At 40.6% G+C, this 22295-nt stretch overlaps 1 protein-coding gene across 5 annotated transcripts in view; it reads left to right on the top strand.

Moving 5' to 3' along the window:
* The window catches only part of specc1 (sperm antigen with calponin homology and coiled-coil domains 1), a 269017-nt gene that overhangs the window by 203983 nt on the left and 42739 nt on the right, over positions 1–22295 (top strand). The window contains exon 13 of one of the 5 annotated variants that reach the window (XM_089130000.1): positions 1861–2055. The exons of the other annotated variants lie outside the window; for them this stretch is intronic. Within the exon in view, the coding sequence (XP_088986126.1) occupies positions 1861–2040 (180 nt within the window). The 3' untranslated portion in view covers positions 2041–2055. Of the gene's footprint in view, positions 1–1860; positions 2056–22295 lie in introns of those variants that run through there. 5 annotated transcript variants of the gene reach the window in all.

The following is a 22295-nucleotide window of genomic DNA, read 5'->3' as shown; positions in this document are numbered from 1 at the left end:
ATACTGTCCAATTTTCGACCAATATCTCATCTGTCATTTCTGTCTAAGTTGATGGAGAAGCTTGTTTTCTCCCAGCTTCAGTCTCACCTACAACTGCATGTCATTAGTGATAAATTTCAGTCCGGTTTCAGGTCCAGACATAGCACTGAATCTGCGTTACTAAGGGTCCATGATGACATTCTTGGAGCTCTGGATAGAAAAAGCTCTGTGGTTTTGGTACTACTGGACCTTACCGCTGCATTTGACACCGTGGATCACTCCATCCTCATCTCCCGTCTTCAACATCTTGTTGGTTTGCAGGGCGCACTGCTAAATTGGTTCTCTTCATATCTCACTAACAGAACTTTTTCAGTAATGCTTGACGACTTCTCATCCTCATCTGCCTCTCTGTCATCCGGTGTGCCTCAAGGATCCATTCTCGGTCCTGTTCTGTTCTCTCTCTACATGCTGCCACTTGGACAACTCATCTCCAATCATAATGTTCACTTTCACTTCTATGCAGACGACCTCCAGATCTACCTTCCTGTGATTCTGAACAATCGTTCTGCACTGGACCCCATCTATGACTGCCTTAGGGACATTAAGCAGTGGCTTTCCCAGAATTTCCTTCATTTGAATGAAGGAAAGACGGAGTACATTCTTTTCAGCCCTGATTTACCCAGTAGTTCTTTCAGTTTTGGTCCTCTAACACCTCATTTTGCACCTTCTGTACGTAACTTGGGTGTTATTTTTGACAAAAATTTGCAGTATGACAAACAGATTAGTGCTGTCGTCAGGGCGAGCTTTTACCAGCTAAGGCTTCTCAGTAAGGTCAAACCATTCTTGTCCCGAGCTGACTTTGAAAAAGTCATTCATGCCTTTATCAGCTCGAGGATAGACTACTGTAATGCCCTCTACACTGGACTTAATCAATCATCTCTTAATCGGCTTCAACTGGTTCAGAACACGGCAGCACGTCTACTCACCAACACCTCCAAACGCTCGCACATCACCCCTGTCCTCCGCTCGCTCCACTGACTCCCGATACGGTTTAGGGTGGAGTATAAGATCCTACTGTTTGTGTTCAAGGCTATTAATGGTCTGGCCCCGGTGTACCTCGCCAATTTAGTAACAGTTTATCAACCACCCAGAACTTTGCGCTCATCTGAACAGACCTATCTGGTCATTCCCAAATTTAAATATAAAAAGTTTGGAGGCTTGTTCTACTGTTTCAAGTATGCCACATTCATCACACATTCCATTTCCATGCTTTCCCATTAATGCCAGTGTTGATTTTAACCCTGTATTCAAGCCTTGTTTACACTTTAACTTTAATCAAATTAACGTGATCAACGAAATTCTTAATGATCCGTAATCAATCGTCATTAATCATGCCCATCCCTAATCCACACCTTGATTGGCCTTGGCTGTGTGGATTGGAGCATTGACCAGCACAAAAAAAACAATCCTTCGAGTTGGAGAACATTGTCAGAGCAGAAGGAAGCAATTTTTCTTTCAAAATAATCTTGTACGTGGCTTGAGTTATGCATTCTTGCAAAGACATACTGTATCTGCCTGATTCTAGCCTTACTGAAGAACCACCAGATCATCACCAATCCTCCTCTAAATTACACAGTGGGTGCGAGAGACTGTGGGTTGTAGGCCTCTCCAGGTCTCTGTCTAACCATTAGAGGACCAGGTGTTGGGCAAAGCTGAAAACTGGACTCATCAGAGAAGATCAGGCAGATCTGTCTTTGTGAAGCCTGTCTTGTAACTGAATCCACTTAGGCAAGGCTATTATGGAAGAAAACATGCTTCCCTCTGCTCTGACAATATCCCCCAACTCAAAGGATTGTTTTTTGTTTGTTTTTTTCCCCACAGGACAATGGTCCAATCTACACTGCCAGGCCAGTCAAGGTGTGGTTGGAGGATCACCATATCAACACCCAGTCATGGCCTTTTTTTGTTATTTTGACAAGTTGTCATTTTCTGCAAGTAAATGCTCTAAATGACAACTTTTTTCTTTTAAAATTTGAAAGAAACATTTTCAGTATTTTGTAGAATAAATTCAACAATGTAATTTTGATCAAAACAGATACATATAAATAATAAATCCAGAGAAATAGCCGTTTTTTTTTCCAGTGGTCTCTTAAAGGGGGGGGGGTGATTGCGATTTCGCTTTTTTCATTTTAAATAGTGTGTAATGTTGCTGTTGGTGCATGAACAGTATCTGCAAAGTTGCAGCGCTTGAAAGTTAAATGTAAGCAGAGATATTGTCTTCTAAAATCTAAAATCAGGAAGTTTAATGCCTACAAAAATGATTTGATTGGGACTACAGCTGGGTTTTAGACATCACTAACCCATACATTTACATCAACCCCTCCCTCCGGAAACTGCAAAAAAGGGCATGCGCATATTTCTGCGGCTCGTTGAGTGTGTTATGTTCACCCAGCTGTCAGCTCTTCTGTGTTCGAGCTTCCCACGGACGCTGTGCTTCGTCAACTTTCTGTGCTGAGCATTTACGGAAGACAGCTTCCAGAATCTCCACGAATTCAATGCCGGATTCAACAAGAAACTGTTACTAAAACATGAAGCAGACCCAACTTTAAAACCAGAGGCAGCAGTTGTTGGGCACAACCTGTAAGTAGGCTAAGACTTAATCATTTTAAATGTATTTGCATGTATAATTTCAGACGTAGCCTTGTGTTTTAGTTTTTAAAAAAATGCCAGCGCTGGCTTTATAGCCACTAGGCTACTAGTAGTTATGCTATTTTGTGTCTACGACAAACGCGTACAAACATTATGGACCTGAAGTACTAATGTTTTTTTTCATGTATTTTTCATGTATATATATACTTTATGACGTTATTTTCTATTTGATCAAGAACGTAAACCATTGGCGACTTTGTTTGTGTATATAACGTTAGTAGCCAGTCAGTGTAAAACAAACGTGGATGAAGTAAAAAAAAAAATATATATTGGCAAATTACCATTCAGAAACGTTTTTTTAAGAGCCGTGTTTAGGGAGGTTCTGCTTGACTCTCTTCATCGCCGCTTTCTGAGTCTGAATCTGGCTATGATACTGCAGTATCGACACCATTATTTACTGTACATTGGACCACAGCGGCTCTGCATTGGACCGGAGCACATGCACGTTTCGCCCGTAAAGGTAATGGGAGTGAACTTTCTGGACAACGTGAGCTACAGTTTAGCCAATCACAACACACGGCCCAAACTAACCAATCTGAGCCCACTGCCTGTTTCTGAGGTAGGGGTTTCATATACTCAGGAAGTCAACCAGTCGTTCAGAGGACAGAGGAGAACACAGCTTACAATAAAGGTGAAATTTATGAAAAATAAGACTTTTTAAAAAGAAAAAACACAAATAAATGCTATATTGCACCCCATAAACACAATTATGCAAAGAAAAAAAGTAGTAAACCAGTAGTAAACCAATTGCTGTTAAAAATTCAGCATGCAACCTGCTTAACCCTTAATGGAAGAAGTTTAGAAAAAACAGAACTCTTCTTAGAGCTGGCTTCCTTGCCAAACTGAGCAATCAATGGAGAAGGGGCTTGCTGGTGACCAAGAAGCTGATGTTCACTCTAGTTTAGCACTTTTATCATATATGGAGATGGGAGAAACATACCTTCAACACTCCACTTATCTGGGCTTTATGGCAGAGTGGCCAGAATCAAGCCTCTCGTCAGTGAAGTTGCATGAAAACCCACTTGGATGGATTCTCTCAGACTGAGAGAAACACGATTCTCTGGTTTGATGAACCTCAGTTCCAAGCATCATGTACAGTATGAGAGAAACCAGGCACTGCTCATCACCTGCACAGTGCCGTCCCAAAAGTAAATTGTGGTGGTAGCAGCATTATGCTGTGGAGGTGTTTTTCAGTGGCAGGGCTGGGGGACTTATCAGGGTAGAAGGAAAGCTCAACGCAGGAAAATATAGAGATAGCCTTAATGAAAATAAGATTAAACTAAGTACTCCGTTAAGGGTAAAAAACTTATGCAATGCTTATACTTATTTCAGTTTTTCCAGTTTTCACAAATCTGTTTTTTGTTTTGTCATTATGGTGTATGGAGTGTAGATTGATGTGAAAAAATATATATTGTGCATTACTTTGAAAGTGATAAGATTTTCAAAAAAATGGGCATTATTTTATTTATATATGAATTATTTCTTATTTTTGGTTCCTACCATCTGAGAAGCAAGTGTTTTCTCATTCATTTGGCACTGAACTACCATCTATTTATCCATTTCATATTGTCAAGTGGAGAGAAGAGTGTAAGAAATTGTGTTGATGGGAACAGTAATGGCCGAAGGCCTCTTCTCATATTGCAGACCTGGGAAAAGGTTAGCTCAAGAACACATGCTCCAAATTGATCTTTATATGGGCTGAGAAAAAGGTCAAGGAGGGCTACTGGTCAACTATGTCATAAGAGACATCAGCTGTGAGAGCGAGAGATCAACTAATTACCCACTAACACGCTAAGATGGACAGCATTGTCACCTGCGATCACACACCTACACACACATACTGCTCCATCATGCCCTTCCTCAAAGCTTGTTTAAATTTCGTTTTCAAACTATTCATATCACAATCACTCAGCCTCCCTCCACCACCTAATTCCTGGAAATGAATGTTAATAATGCATTTGCCCTCAGTCAAATAACAGCTGGTAGTAGCTAGGAGGATCATGTTTATGTAATGAAGAGCACAACTGCAAGACCCGCACTGATCATGTGTGAAGGTTCAGAAAACATTCATTTAGTTCTGCTGCCATTTGCAAAGGTATAATAATAATAATAATAAAATATACTTTATTGTCCCCCAGAGGGGAAATTTGTCTTGGGCTACAGTCACTGCGACACACACTTACAACAAACCACATAGAATATACACTATAGACAAAACAAGTATAGACAATACACTGGACCGTGAAAAAACAGTGCACAACACAGTGAGAATAAAAAGTGTACAATTAGGTAACAGTCATTTGTTACTGTTTAGCATAATAGCAGCTGGCATGAATGAGTTTTTATACCTTTAGCCTGCATTTCGGCATTCTAAATCGTTTACCTGAGGGTAACAACTCTAGTTCCTTAATAAGAATGTGGGTTGGGTCATCCCGAATCTTATGTGCCTCACTGAGCACAGATTTTTCGTACAATGACTGTAGGTAGCACGGTTCTTGATGCCCTACAATTCTAAAAGCTGTACTGATCAGACGCCCCAACTTAGATTTAAACTGAACTGAAAGATTCCCATACCAGGTCTGCATACTATAACGTATCACACTGTCTAAAATAATTTTAAAAAACAAAAACAGGAGTTTTCTATTGACACCATACAATTTTAGCCTTCTTAAAAAGTACATCCTTTGTTGCAACCTGGTGCAAAGATATTCAAAATGAATGTGCCAGGTAAGGGAACAATCAATAAAAACACCCAGATATTTATATGACGTAACCTGGCGTATTGGTGAATTGTGAATAAGTACAGGATTAGGTTCACAGATTGATCTTGGGTCAAATATTAACTCCTCTGTTTTAGTGACATTAACCATAAAATGGTGAGCATCACACCAGTCCACAAACTGTTTTATTTCTGAACGGTAGGAGACTGTGTCTTGGTCTCGATACAATAAGCTAAGTTTAGCAGTATCATCAGAAAATTTAAAAATGTAATTGTGTGGATGTTTACTCACACATTCATTAGTATAAATAGTAAAAAGAACAGGGGAGCTCACGCAACCCTGTGGTGCCCCTGTGCTGATGGATTTGGGGTCTGAGGCTGCCTGATGTACTTTAACATATTGTGTCCTATTAGTTAAAAATGAGTAATACCATTCAACGATTAAAGAGCTTACACCCATATTTTTAAGTGTCTCAAGTAAAATCGTGAATCGTATCGTAGAATCGTGTTGAAGGCTGAACTAAAATCTATGAAAAGTAATCGTGCATAGGCCTTCGGGTCCTCCAATTGCTTTATGACTAAGTGGGTGATGCTACTTATTGTGTCATCTGTACTCCTGCCCCTTTTATAGGCAAACTGCCAGGGAACTTTTAAGCTTCATTAAAAAAAGCCTGATTTAAATTTAAGCCTCATTATAAACTTATAAGCCTCATTAAAAGAGGCATTATCAGTACAGCGCTATGAGTATTGATTGTCACATACAGTACACATACAAACACGTACAACCCTCATCTCCTGCACTGTTCAAATGAGCTATAAGGAAACTATGTTCTCATCTGTCTTGTTTGGAGTCTGTATGGCCAGTATGACCCCAACACTCAGATGAAACGACAGATGATATATATTTTTTTACAATATTATTTTCATGAAAATTAAGCACGTTAATTTTTGTAATTTTTAAAATATTATTTTATTATATTTAATTATTATATTATATTGTAAATATTATTATTATTATTATTAGTATACTATAATATTGGTAACACTTTATTTTGATAGTCCACTTTAGACATTTAACTAACTATAAGTAACTTTGCCGCTACATGTCAACTAACTATCATTAGAGTATTCAGACTGATCTCATGAAGTAGCGTGTGTATGCCACGCCAATTCGTATTTCCATTTTTGGCGCGCTATCAAGACGCATAATCGCCTTTCAGCGTGTTTATGAATGCCGTTGACTTAACGTTATATAAATATATGACTTACCTCAACCCCGTCCCTAAACCTAACCGTCACTGGGGTTAATAGCATTTCTGACTGTTCCCTTACCATCCTAGGTAAAAAAAAGATATGACTTACCTCAACCCCACCCCTAAACTTAACCGTCACTGGGGTTAATGGCATTTATGACTGGAGATTTGACTGCGTGTACAGACACGCGGAATGACGCGGATGTTAATGGCGTAGACATACACGCATACACGCGGATAGCTCAAAATGCGTAGAGATAACACGCCACCTGACTCGAAAGTGGCGTGTATGTTTACGCAAAAGTCATGATGTCATGTTGCAGAATTAGTAGACTGTCAGCTTAATATCTGCTAACACTTTATTTTGTTGGTCCCCCAACAGACATTCAACTGACTATAAGTAACTTAGCAACTAAAAGTCAACTTGTTCTCCTAACCTGAACCCTAACACCTAACCCTAACCTAACAGTCTACTGACTAATGACACTTAGTTGACATGTAGTTGAAAAGTTACTTATAGTTAGTAGAATGTCTAAAGTGACTATCGAAATAAAGTGTAACCATAATATTTATGCTGTATTATTTTTAATAATTATATATTATATGTTAAATGAAAAATTACTTTGAATGTAATGACAATTCCTGTGGAGTGTCAAGGCAGCTCCAGACTCTCCCTCTCCTTCCACCCATACACAACCATTACACTCACCTGAGTTATAATCATCCCCAAGGAAAGAAGTCAATCACTGACTTTGTTCTTCAGATCTGAACCCAAGAGGTAGCCAGCGAATGGAATAAGGTGCCCTCCTCACTGCCTACTGGTAGGGACTGGAACCTCCCCTGTGGCTGCAACTCTCCATGTATGACAATGCCATGAGCCTTGAGCTTTTTATTCAGCTATGAGTTAGACTGTGACTTTGGATGAACTCCTGCGTCAGCAAACATCTAACACTGCATTCCCCGACCACTAGCCATTCAACACGCCCTGCAAAATCAGATTGGAGTGGATCTTCCATCTCACAACTGCTCAAATATCAACGATGCATGGAAGATTAGGTGTGCTTGCACTGCGGAGCTCCCCTGCTGACATTGGGTGACTTTGGCTCCAGCAACACTCACTTCAGTTCTTGTGAGACTCTGGAGAAATTTTTGCCTGCAAAGACTGCAACTATGGATCTTCCTTTGCCGGAGCCGCGTGACAGCCATCTCCTCCAATCCTGAGTCTGTGAGAATGTGTACTTCCACCATTCCAAGCCATCATCCCCACAGTATACCAGTCATGCGTCATCAGTTTTCAAGGTGGTAAAATGGACCAGGGGAAGGAGATTCCAAGGTTTAACTCATTTCTACAATTCATATGAAACTACATTCAGATTATGGGCCGAATTCCCTTCTAAGAACCGAGCCCAAGTTTCTGTCCTGGAACCAAGCCACAGTAGCCATCTAACATCTAATGGCCACTTTCACCAGTGCACCCATCTTGTTACATTCCGATCCGACTAAAGCATTCGTTGTTGATGTCAATGTCTCTACTTCAGACGTTGGAGCTATCCTATCACAGCGGCAGTGGCATCCACCTAAGATTTATCCATGTGTCTTCCTCTTCAAAGGGCACCAATTATGCCCCTTTTTACAAGATGTAATATTGGTCTCTGGTGTCCCTAGAATGTATTTGTGAAGTTGGCAGTCGGTACTGAGAGAGTGTGAGAAACCGCTGTTTTGAATGTCATTCAGCGTACGTTTGAATCGGAATATATAAATAGTACGAAGAGACTCCGGCAGAATAAACACAAATGAGAATGGACCAGTACGTCTCGGTATGGTTAGTTGATACATTTATGTACTTATAGAGTTGTTGTAATCATGTCCCATTTGCAATTATGGATGTGGAAGACACACACACACACACAAACACTAATGCTGGTGCAATTTTTCTGAAATTACATACACATAGTGTGAAGTTTGCTACAACAAGCGAAATTACATTTATGCGAGGGACCTGTGGCGTCATGTTTACTTGTCATACAGGTGCTTCTGTGGCAAATGTGAGGAAATGGCTAACTTACAGAACAACAACATATATCCAGTTTTTAATACAATATCTTTAAATATATACAAACGTGTGGTTACACACTATACAAACAAGGTTTAAATTATATAGCCTACACAGACATCCTAAGATGACAACAACTTTAGACGCATTTGTTGTTGAATTGGCTGACATTGACTGAAAAGACTATTTGCTCAAAAATCATAAAATACACTTACTGTTACTGGATGTGACGGTGGATCGCAAACAGTAGATGACGATCCACAGTTGAGGATTAACTTTTAAGCTACAACAACAGGATTAACCCACGAGTCCACGACAGAACATTTATGTTTCCAAGAGACATTACCGGCTGTCGTTGAAACAATGGAGGATGGACAGATCACAGAGGGCGGGGTCTATGCCACAACCACACTGTCAAACAAACCCCTTTCTCACTTTCTACGTCACAAAGAGCTGGATCTTAGAACAGCTCGTTCTGACACAGTGCATATGATTTATTGAGATTGTAAAAAAACCACTGGGTGGATTTTTATCATTCTAAGGTGGTTTTGCTCACACACTGCCAACACACATTTATGTTCAAACACCATGTAAAAGGGAATTTTCCATAATAGGTGCCCTTTAAGAAACTATTAGTAGAACTACGATATCGGCAACTAGTAGCTATTTGGTAATCAAGTAGAACCTGCTCTGCCGGGTCCTCCAACTTGTAAATCTCCCCAACATCTTCCAACAGGCAAGCTCCTTCCTTTGCCAGTTCCTCAACACCTCTGGTCAGACCTGGTTGTAGATTTCATCACAGATCTTCCAGTAGTAGACTTCTACACCTGCATCCTGGTTGCAGTAGTTCAGTTCTCCAAAGCCTGCCATCTGGTGTCGTTGCAGTTAATCTCCTTGGTAGGAGAAACATGGAACTGACGAAGCGGAGGATCCAGGAGACCATCTGCTTCTTAAGGATATATTGCCACATCCATAAGGACAGTTGGAACCGATTTCTGTCCTTAGACGAGTATTCATTGAACTCTCTACGTCAGTCCACCCTGTTACCCTGGTCAGAAGAGTCCTTGAATGTACCAGCTGTGAAACCCCTGGTTTGAGAAAAGCGAGAGGGTCTGGGACTCAGCGCACGTACATGCCAGGTACAAGCAGTCCGGTGCCACAAGAGCCAGGCTGATGTAAGAAGGTCAGAGACATCCAAATACCAACTGGGACCGCAACGAACTTCATATACTTTTGAAAATCAAGCATTTAGTTTATCTTGATAAGCCTTCATTAGCCGCGTTTCCACTGCTGGGCTAGGGCCGGGCCAGAGCTAACAGCGAGCCGAGCCGAGCTAGTGGCCTCGGGCCTCAAGCACCGGACTTGCGTTTCCACTGCCGGGCCAGTAGCCCCACAGCGTTGCCTTAAACCCCGCCCCTAACACGCCTTTCTGGATCAAACGTCATACAACCCAACCCATTTCAGCGGGTATTATGAATTAATTTATTTTTTAAATTAGGAAGATAGCATGTATATTAACTCACCTGCCGTGGGTGCAATAGTGTCCCGATTGTCTCGCGAGTCGCCACTAATAATAACAGAGGGGGACGGGTGAGGAACTGTTTCTTCACACGGCGTCAAATTGACGTCGTAACGTTACCCTTTCTTCTGCCCAAATGCTCAGAAGAGCTTTGGTATCCTCGACAGACCAGTACAGGCGATTCTCCATTTCAAGCAGCAATTTTTTTTGCGCGCGATATAAAAAGTAGGGCTGCACGTTTTCGAGTTTTTCATTAACCGTTAATCGAGGCCCTTTTAATTTTTAACACCTTTAATAACTGGTTGGATCCCATTTGAAACGAAATTAATTATAGAAATAAAACGCGCAAGTACGGAGCAGTTAAAGCCGCATTTCCATCACCCTTCAAACTGAAATTGGCAATTGAAAATAAGCACATTGGAAACACGTCCATTTCGCAAAAACTCTGTCCTCAAATAATAATAATAATAATAATAATCATTATTGTAATATTTTATTAGTCTGCATATCTAGAAGACGCCTTTATCCAATAACAAAGCACAAATAAACACAATATTTTTGACGCATATCCAGTGTGTGTTTCACTGCAGTTCTTTCAGTGGAAACAACTTAAAATACTCTTTCATTTCTGGTCATACAGAAAATAATAATACATTATTCGCAAATACATTTATTTGAGTAAACCCACAATAACAAGAAAACGTTGTGCTTTAACAATCAGGCTTCAAGATCTCCGTGAACTGAAGCGCGAGAACTGAAACAGCCACCGCATTCGAATTTGTTCGTTTTAAATTGGACATTAAAGCTTTAGTCTGCAGCCTTTGTAGACTAAAGCTTTAAATGTCCAAAATGTCCAATTTAAAACGAACAAATTGTAATCGAAAGCCAATATTTTCTGACTATGTAATTATGTAGCTAATAATTTCTCTCTAAATGTGCATCCGGAGATGGAGATTTTAGCCGAAAATGATTTAGAAAACAATAGTTTATTAATAAACAATTAATGCCTCGTTATTTTATATTATTTTATTATCAGGCACATTTAGCCTATTATAGCCTAAAAATCACCTATAAATCCCATTTCTGTAGGCTGTGGTTACGGCTCTTCTCATTCAGCACTGCGGGGAAAATATCATTTCCAGGTTCTTATTTGGCCTCAGAAAACCAGTAAAATATATATATATTTTTCATATTAATTTGTCAAATATTTTAAATGTTTAAAGGGGCAAAAAATCTAACAAATATCTGAAAATTCGTCGATATGTAGCCTATATATAGCCTATATATTTTTGCGCAGCATTTGGCATACAGTTCAAATGAACATTTTGGTGTTCAACTTTGCGTTTTACAAAAGACAACAACCGTTAATTTTTCATTTTGCAATTAGGCCAACGGATTAAATAAGGGGAAACGAATGAACACAAAAAGTAGACCGTTTGGACATAATACGAGGCAGAGTTCTTTTTTAAAATTCATAAAAGATATAATAGCCTACTAGACAAAACCTCAAAGAAATGCCACAATCAAGACCTCGGAGCAGAAATGATGAGGGAGAACTCTGTCTCTTTCCCTGCCATTAATGCTTGGATAACACGCACGTCCATAAATAGGCTAATAATAATGTCTAGTGCGGTGGTTGATAGACTACCAACGTCCCATTATTTATGGAATGACTTATCGCGAAAGAAAAAAAAGATGTTTTAGTCGCATAACATCGTTAATGGAAACGCTGTCATTTCACAATATTTTTTTATTGACATTCAGAAAAAAACGCAAAAGTTTTGTGCAAATATGTATTGACGCCACTTAACCGAGCAAAAAGGTTTCACTCGGTTATGCAATTTTAAACATGGACACCCCTAATAAAAAGCGAAATGTGCATCTTGCTTCAGATCATAACGTTCCATAACACCGATAAACTCCGCCTTTTACCTTGAGCACGCCTCTTGCACGAGCTGGCCTGCTCTGGCCCAAGGTATTCGACGTAGTGATGGGAAGTCCGGTTCTTTTCCGCGAACCGGTTCTTTCGGACAGTTCGTTTTAATGAACCGGTTCAAAAAACCGGTTCACCAGTTCTTTTACGTCATCACGTAATGACGTCAATTCTATCATCCTGGCGGATAAAACTACTTCAAATTACAGGCATTTTTAATCATAACTTCAGTTAAATAATAGTACACATCGTCATAATCATCTTGGATAAGTTTCTTACATTTTGAAAACGAACCTGCTGCAGCCTAGGCGATGTGCTAACGCGGATGTTTTACATGTTTTAAATATATAAAATGCATAAATGGTCTTCATCATTTTATTTGTTATTAAATAAACTTACATTTCGCCGATTCGCCCTCTCATTTAAGTCCTGGGTTCACCCGTACTACTGCGTGCTCGTATATCAGCACAGGATCAGCCGAAAGAAAGTTCTGTTCAGAGACGGCGCTATCACGCATGCGCAGTATCTCCAGCTCATCGGTTCTCCGTATCGAACGTGTCCGAAAGAAACAGTTCTTGGTTCTGTACTAGTGATTCAAGAACTGCAACAACCAGTTCTCGACTCGAGAACCATAGCATATAGGCCTGTGTGCTGAGCTGAAACCTGAATATACAGTCAAAACTAAAAAATCGATGCATGTCTGCCTCCAATAGCCTTCTGTAGCCTATATACATATCATGTTTATAATGTGTTAACATAACGAATTAAACATGTTTAATTCGTTATGTTAACACATTATAAACATTTTCTAAGCAGTGCACCATTAAAACCTTGGCAAGAGTTTACATCAAAGATTTTGTTACTAAATTAAATGAGCTGTTCCTGAAAATATTATATTAGTATAATAATAAATGTTTAGTTTGACAGTTTTAGAATCCAATCATTGTTTACAATCGTTAAAATAATACAGTGATAATACAGTAATTATGTGATAAACATGTTTCCAAAATGTTTTATTTTGTTACACTTACTGATGTTCAACTAAAGACATGGAAACGTACATTTCGTCCCTCAGAAAAAAATGCACGCATGCTCAGCTCATCAACTCATTAGTTCTCAGTATGTCGAACGTGTCTGAAAGAAACAGTTCTCGGTTCTGTACTAGTGATCCGAGAACCGCTGTACCTGTACGTTCGGTAGTACACGCATGCGCAGTATCAGCTGCTCGTGCTCATCACTTCTCTCAGCACCAACATGTCTCCGTTCAGTGAACTTTGAGTTACTGGAATAAAATATACTTCTGGATATTGGTTTATTTCGATTCGGAGGGACTGTCAGGCATGTCTGAAAGTGAGTAACTTTAGTAACTTGTGGTTTAGCGCTGACGCAAGACGCGAACTGTTTCGGACGATTCAGTCCGATTTAGTGTACTGGTTCGACCGGTTCACTAAAAAGAACCGGTTCAAAAGAACGATTCGTTCACGAACCGGCCATCACTAATTCGACGGGCCAGAAATCCTGGCCGTTGGCCCTGAGGAAGCCCCGATCAAGCCCCGGAAGTGACAGTGGAAACGCGACTGGCCCTGGCACGCACTAGCACGGCCCGGCCCTGGCCCGGCAGTGGAAACGCGGCTATTGTCCCAGTTGTAAATACAACAGCTTTCTTCTTCCATGGGGGGTTTTGGTGTCACGATGGCTTTGTTTCCAGGCAGACCGTTAAAGAATGCGACACAACCAATCAGATGATGACTTCGGAACTCCCAAAGTTTCTGATTTTTTGTGCCTAATGCAACAGACATTCAGCGAACGGTCCATGGGCGTGACGTCTGAGGCTGAGTCTAACCTGTTGTTAAACTAATTTCTCCTCATTGTGACTACTCATTGTTCATTGTTCTTCAAAATATGACACATGCATTTTGTTGAACTCATGGTTGTTGTTTTAATTGACCTCATGGTCCATGTTGAACAGAATGCAACATTCAGCATCAGAAATGCATCAAGTACAATGCAACATAACATGTCCCATAGGAAAGAACCACAAATGAGCATACACAGACATTTGTATGCTCACGGCCCATGCCGTCACCAAGATTACGGTGTTACTAAACCTACTTTTAATAACCAGAGAACCACCCTCTCTCTCGTAAACGCATGTCTTTCGACCAGCCGTAATGTTATGCACCTCTAGAGTTTTATTCTGACACTCCTGAACCCTAAGGACTTTCCGGTATGTGAGAAATCTGTGCTGCACGTAGGCCAAATAAAAATGTCAACTACTGAGAAAGGAATTGATCATGGACGACTCTTAATAATGTAGTGTTGGACACAGTTAGTGTGAATGATGGAAACTTAATGAGCACGCAGACTCACACGCAGATGTTTGTGTGCAACACCAATAGTTTATGTTTGTGGTATTTTTAGCATTCTGTTAAAGGATTAGTTCACTTTTGAAAAAACTTTTGCTGATAATTTACTCACCCCCATGTCATCCAAGATGTCCATGTCTTTCTTTCCTCAGTCGAAAAGAAATTTAGGTTTTTGATGAAAACATTCCAAGATTTTTCTCCATATAATGCACTTCAATGGGAACCGGATGGTTCAAGGTCCAAACGATAGTGTTAATAACAGTTTCAGATGCAGCTTCAAATGTCTTTAAACGACACCAGACGATGAATAAGGGTCTTATCATGCGAAAAGATCGGTTATTTCAAAACTTATTCCAAAAATGTAACTTTTCTAAGGACAAATGCTAGCCTTGCTATATTCTCTGAGGCGTGTTTGTAACGTCACGTAATACGTAATTACGTTCAAAAGGTCACGGGCGACGTAGCCGGAAGTACAGAATCAAAATCGTCCGACATCGTTGTTTTTCCTTTTAATTGCTTTTTTTGTAAATGGTGTTTGAGCTAGTTTGCACGTTCAACCTATGCGTTCAACTTGTAAACACTGACTCTGTACTTTCAGCTACGTCGCCCGTGACCTTTTGAACGTAATAACGTAATACGTGACGTTGCAAACGCGCCTCACAGAATAGAGCAAGGCTGGCATTTGTCCTTAGAAAAGTTACATTTTTGGAATAAGTTTTGAAATAACCGATCGTTTCGCATGATAAGACCCTTATTCATCGTCTGATATCGTTTAAAGACATTTGAAGCTGCATCTGAAACAGTTATTAACTGTCTTTTTTTCGGTTCCCATTGAAGTCCATTATATGGAGAAAAATGAATGTTTTCATCAAAAACCTAAATTTCTTTTCGACTGAGGAAAGAAAGACATGGACATCTTGGATGACATGGGGGTGAGTAAATTATCAGCAAAAGTTTTTTCAAAAGTGAACTAATCCTTTAAGTCTATTGTGCATTGCACTATGCACTTGAAAGTGTACAGTAGTCATTGATTGTGAATGGATATGCCTGATGGAGTTTTCATATTTTATGTTGCAGTACAACTCAAGCTCTATTGACAGCATTTGTGGCATGTCGACAGTTGCTGAGAAATCTAAAGCATGTGCTTCTTTTAATAAAGCACTTATATTAGTTAATTTGTACCAAAATTAGTATAATTTGAGCTCTAAATTGACTAAATTATCCTTTTGCTGTAGGTAGATGAACCGCTTCAGACGCGAATAGCCCATCAGGAACAAATTATTTCAATGTTAAGTCAATGCAAAGACACGTTACGTGCATAAAAAATTCTTGCGGTGCGAATGAGGCATAGAGCGCGGCGTGGTTGACGCGAATATGCCTGGTGACTGAACATTATGGAGCACTAACACTCTTGTGTAATTTAAGTTTCATTCATACTCCAAGTCAGAAGGCGCTCTCTCACAAAAAGTCTGGAATGGATTTGTAGAAATAATAACTTATGACTTCCAGGAAATCCCTTATATGGACAAAGGCATTCAGCTGTTCACTGGAGCAGCAACTAATTAAAAAGGGTGAAACGTTTTTGACTGATGAAACATGAAGACAATAAATATGCGATTTATGTGTGTTTTTCAAGCCATCTCCGTGTATTTATTGACAATAAAGTACACTCACCTAAAGGATTATAAGGAACACCTATTCAATTTCTGATTAATGCAAATATCTAATCAACCAATCACATGGCAGTTGCTTCAATGCATCCTGGTCAAGACAATCTCCTGAACTCCAAACGGAATGTCAGAATGGGAAAGAAAGGTGATTTAAGCAATTTTGAGCGTGGCATGGTTGGTGCCAGACGGACTGTTCTGAGTATTTCACAATCTGCTCAGTTACTGGGATTTTCACGCACAACCATTTCTAGGGTTTACAAAGAATGGGGTGAAAAGGGAAAAACATCTAGTATGCGGCAGTCCTGTGGGCGAAAATGCCTGGTTGATGCTAGAGGTCAGAGGAGAATGGGCTGATTCAGGCTGATAGAAGAGCAACTTTGACTGAAACAACCACTCGTTACAACTCAGGTATGCAGCAAAGCATTTGTGAAGCCACAACACGCACAACCTTGAGGTGGATAGGCTACAACAGCAGAAGACCCCACCGGGTACCACTCATCTCCAATACAAATAGGAAAAAGAGGCTACAATTTGCAAGAGCTCACCAAAATTGGACAGTTGAAGACTGGAAAAATGTTGCCTGCTCTGATGAGTCTCGATTTCTGTTGAGACATTCAGATGGTAGAGCCATTTCATATTGGTTTCATGAACATGACAGTGAGTTGGCTGTACTATTATGGCCCCCACAGTCACCAGATCTTAACCCAATAGAGCATCTTTGGGATGTGGTTGAACTAGAGATTCGTGCCCTGGATATGCATCCCACAAATCTCCATCAACTGCAAGATGCTATCCTATCAGTATGGGCCAACATTTCTAAAGAATGCTTTCAGCACCTTTTTGAATCAATGCCATGCCGCTTTTACCCACTGTACGCATTTAAGGCAGTTCTGAAGGCGAAAGGGGGTCAAACACTATATTAGTATGGTGTTCCTAATAATCTTTTAGGTGAGAGTATTTAAGAAAAATGTGTTATTTATACATTATATAAATTATGTATAAATATAGAGTAGATACATGCAAATATTTCTTATATACTGTATTTACATGCATATGTGTGTATTTATATATACAAAGTAATTATACACAGTACACACACATATACTGTGTAAACACAAACTTTTATTTTGGATGTGATTAATCATTGCCCAGCTCAAATACAAATACAGAAACAAAAGACCGTGATGATTTGACTATTTATTAACACAACTAAATTATGCTATTCCCACATTAATTCCCTCAGCATCTTTTTTTCCACTGTACAATGTAAACAGTTTTTTCATCAAACTTTCTTTGAAGTACTTTATTTAAGTCAGCTGCATTTTTATTTTCAGAAAAGATCCTAACAAAAAGACAGCCCGGAGCTGTTTGTTCAGGATGGAGACAATAAGGAATGAAAACAGGGGGTCAGCCGGTCCTTTTAAACAGAGGAATCAGCTAAGCCTGCACTCCGCCACCCTACATCCGCCTCTCCGCATCTTTTTCATTCTCTCAGGCAAACAAAAACAGCACTGCTGGGGCCTCAGTCCATCCAGGAGGGGTTGATTCAGAGAGGAAGAATGATTTGAGGATACAGAGAAATGTGTGGCGTAATCCTCCAGGAATAGGGGAAGAGAACTTGGGAAGTGGGGGCCTTTTTCCTCTATTTCTCTTTGCTTTGCTTTCTGTCTCACACACCCACACTTACACCTGACTTGGTCCTCATAGGATAGATATTCTTGGAAACAAGCACCCAAATGTTCTTACAGTGCTGCTTATCATGAAGAGTTTATTGCTCAGAGGTCATTTGCTCATAGATCGATGCCCTGGGTGTCATTTAATATTTTATGACTTTTCGTTGCAAACTTTGATATCTTGGCAAATCTGAGAACATTTTAAGACATTGTAGAGACCAAACAATGCCTGAAAACACTGTACTTCCTCTCCTGCTGCTTTTGTTAGTGCATAGCTCTAACATTCTCAAAATATAACAAAAGCAGCTTTCTCAAATAAGTCTTCTTCCTACGCGTCTTCCATTACCCACGAGTCATTTGGTTTATCCGACTTCTACCCTTTTCCTCACCTCCTTGTGGCCCAGTGGCTGTCTGAGGGTGGTTACTGCTGACGTGGGGCTCTGCTGTCTGGAGAGGTCAGTCAGACAGCAGTTGACTATTTGAGGAGCTCTGACCCTGCAGTTCTAGTTTATTTGTGTCTCTCCTCTGAGCTTTCAGATTCATTATACAGCCCCCTCTTACCTCAACTTTGTTCACCACCTGTATTTATTGTCCTTTTCCAGCATATAGCCCATGTATTCATAGGCAAAGAGAATACAGATGAAGCTGCAGATTCTTGATTCAAATATGCATGACTTTCTTCTGTGGTACACACGAGGAGATGTTAGGCAAAATATTTGCACTGCTACATACAATGAAAGTAAATAAGGGCAGATGATGGTAGCACCAAAAAGGTTAAGAAACACCATATAAGTAGTCCACTTAAAGGGGTAGTCACGCTACACTTTTCATTCCATTGACTTTAATTTATGGCATTATAAGTGCTGAAGACTGGAAATGCAAGCTCATGCAAAGAAATTTCGCATTTTGGCTTATTCCAAAATTAAAGTTTGGTGAACCCTAACCTGTGAATTCGTATTATATGAAAGTGTGTGACCAATATAAGATTGATAAGTCATGGCACGACCTCTTGGTTGAATTAAAACAACACACATTTTTTACAGTAAAGTGAGGTATATTTTATATTTTTTATATCTTTACAGGTATATATATATAGTATATACATGTTGAATTTGTGTTTTTTGAAAATTATTCTGCAGAGTAACGTCATATCACGACCATTGCAGTATCCCTACAAATTTTGCGTGCTTAAAGTCTAGTGTGAATGCAGCTTAATTAAAGAGTAACTAAACACTAAACCGACTTTTTTTAGTTAATGATCTGTAAGAATGGATCTTTATTAATACCAGTCATTGATTCGAGTAACTTTTTTGACATTTGTGTATAAATTTCTACAATATGGTGTAAAAATAATTTAGTGCTGCCCTCTTCAGGTTAAACGGTGGCTACTGCAGTTGAATTTTCCTATTGGATGTTCCGCACTTCGTGACGTACGCAAGTTTCAGCTCACCATGCGAGCTACGCCCTTGGCAGTATAAAAACCAGCTTGTTTCGTCAAAACCACTGTAGGGAGTCAGGAGTTGGATTTGCGAGTATTGAACACGATCAGGATAAAGTGTTTTAGCATCTATTTCATCCCCTCTATCTCCGCTGGGGTCTGCACAGTTTTTCAGCATTTTTCAAATATTGCCAGTGGGTGGAGTCAGGCTCTGACCAGGGGTTTAGTTACCCTTTAAAGCTGCAGTCCGCAGTTTGTCCTCTCTGTTCGAAATCTGCATTTGCAGTCATTTGCGGAATTATCAACTTTACGTGATTTGTACCTCGGCATGGCACAGCGCGGATGAATCCATTGTTTTGAGGAGAATCTGAGGCTGTCAGTCACCGCACTGGTGTGTATACTGTCATTCGCAATCATAGATTCTACTTTTTGGAAGTATGACCAACATAAGAATTTTCACCCCAAAAAGTCATCTGAACAACTAAGTAACATCCACAACAACAACCGGTAACAACCAACTAACTGAATGAATTGCAGTAAATCACGCTGATTAAATAACAATCGTTTATCATATCACGTCATACGATGCGAATTATACTTTGTTCTCAAATTGCTAATGTTAACAACATCAGCATTGTGTGACAAAATTTAATGCCCTTCAGATATTATCCTTGTTTTCCCATGGGCCCGGTTGCACTCTCTTTTTCTAAACTCTAAGTCCATAGTTTTGTGGCGGATCCATTTTGCAAACTAGCTAGTTTTTAGTCAGCTGGTCAAACGGTGTGGTTGTGTAACATTGTTCTGTAGATGCACATTAAGGGTGGGTAGCGAGGGTAGCACTGTTGGGCTACTGGCCCGACAGTGGAAACGCAACTTGAATTTAGGCTTGGTGCAAGGTCCAAGGCTATTGTTATGGCACGTTGTTAGGCTCGGTGCAATGTCCAAGTCTATTGTTATGGCACGTTGTTAGCCCTGGCTTGCACTGGCCTGACAGTGGAAAAGAGGCTATTGTGTGTGTGTCTGTGTCTCTGTGTTTGCTGTCTCCCACCAGGCAGTTAAATCTGTATGAACATGTCTTGAATGCTTATAAAACGCTAAGTCTATATACATAGTTAATCCCTCAATAACAATTCTGTGTTTCAACTCTAAATGTACAATTACACTGTCAAAGACTGTCAAAGATAATTTAGGCTCACAGCTACACGCTGACACGAGTAAGCTTGCTTTCTATTTCTGCCACAGAAACCCAAAATACATCTGTCTTCTTTACAAACTGAAACGTAAGGTAAATCAGTGGGCAAATATTGTATAAACTGATGGAAAACTACCAGCTTGTGTCTAATCTGAATTTCATCCACTCTCTGCCTCTTGTCTTTTGACGAGAGCAAGGGTGATTTCCTGCCTGGATGCTGTGTTTGCTTTTTGAAGCAGGGTCCCAGTGAGCTGATGGATTCTACTGTTTTTATAACATTTATACCCCTCCTCTCGCTCTTTCTTTTTGCTCTGACGACATTATCCACCCAACCCCCCATCCCTGCACACTCAGACTGTCCAGGATGTGACTCCGTGCTTCTCTGCCTCTCTCCCAGCATTCCTACCCTGCGCACACACAAACACACCCGTGATCGACTCCTGAAGTCTGTGTAGAATTGTGTAAACTAATGAGTGTTTATTTGGCTGTGTATGTGTGTGTGTATAATCAGCCCATTCTCACCCCCAAGGCGTCACTTAACTGACGCCTTGGGAAGCATTTGGACATGCTTCAATATCTGACGCTTTAGGCGCCCTTTAGCGTCAGTAAGATGACGCCCTAGGATCGCGTGTACCCTACCCCCACCCCACACCTAAACCTACTGTAACCGCGTCCTCTAACAGACGCTTTCCTTTAGCGTCAGTTAGATGACGCCGTAGGATCGCGTCATGTACGTGACGCTAAAGGGCGCCTAAAACGTCAAATATTGAAGCATGGTCAAAGGTGACGCCATGGGGTGAGAATGCGTTGGTATAATCATGGTCTCAGGGCCATCTGTGATATAAGAGACAGGACAATCATGTGAGGAATGTCAGTCTACATGATTGTGCAGCAGGTCCTTTGTCACATTTCAGTGTCCAGGTCGATGCTCAATTGCCTCGCCTTTCCCAGTATCCTCCGTCCAAGAGGGCCAGAATGACAGTGTGCGCCGCCACGTTGCTTTACCGCTCCCATTCCCCTCGCCCCAGCATTCAGATGTCAGTGACACCGCCATGGCCTTGTCACTCACGTCTGTTGCTGGGCTAGGAGGGGCGGAAACAGGACCCGACGCCCCCGGGCCTCGCTCCTCGTTTCCCCTCCTTCCAGCCGAATGCCCCAGAGAAAGATGGGCCTTCCTTGCTGCTTGCCCCCTTGTGGAAGCAGGAAAGTGTTGCACTGCAAACCCAGAACCCTCTCTCAGCCGCAGCAATGTCTCCGGAGTCGGGTCCCTACCTTCCACCTCGCATGGTACAGGTGGGCACCACCCCTGCTGGTGACGTCCTTGTACCCAAGAAAGGCGGTGGGTTACGACTGATCCTGGATGGCGCAGTGGATAAGACACATGCCTTAGGTGTGAGAGACCTGGGTTCAAATTCTGTGAGACACCAATGTGTCCCTGAGCAAGACACTTATCCCCTAGTTGCTCCAGAGGCGTGCAACCTCTGACAAATATAGCAATTGAAAGTCGCTTTGGATAAAAGTGCCAGCTAAATTAATAAATTTAAATCTGCAAGTTTTGAATAGGGCCCTTCAAAAGCTCCCGTTCAAAAGGCTTACGCAGAAGCGCATCTTCAAGTGCATCCGTCCCCAGGATTGGTTTGCAGCGATTGACCTGAAGGACGCGTACATTCATGTCTCGATTCTTCCTCGATTCTTCCTCTTCTTCCTTCTTCCTTCGGTTTGCGTTTGACATATATATTTGTCAATTATGGATGACACTGATGATTTATGACACTGGTGGTTTATGTTTCT

Source organism: Pimephales promelas, chromosome 4, assembly GCF_988280905.1.
Source record: "Pimephales promelas chromosome 4, fPimPro1.hap1.1, whole genome shotgun sequence".
Taxonomy (NCBI): Eukaryota; Metazoa; Chordata; class Actinopteri; order Cypriniformes; family Leuciscidae; genus Pimephales; species Pimephales promelas.
The sequence above is the reverse complement of the archived record's forward strand: the minus strand, read 5'-3'. Positions and strand labels throughout refer to the sequence as shown.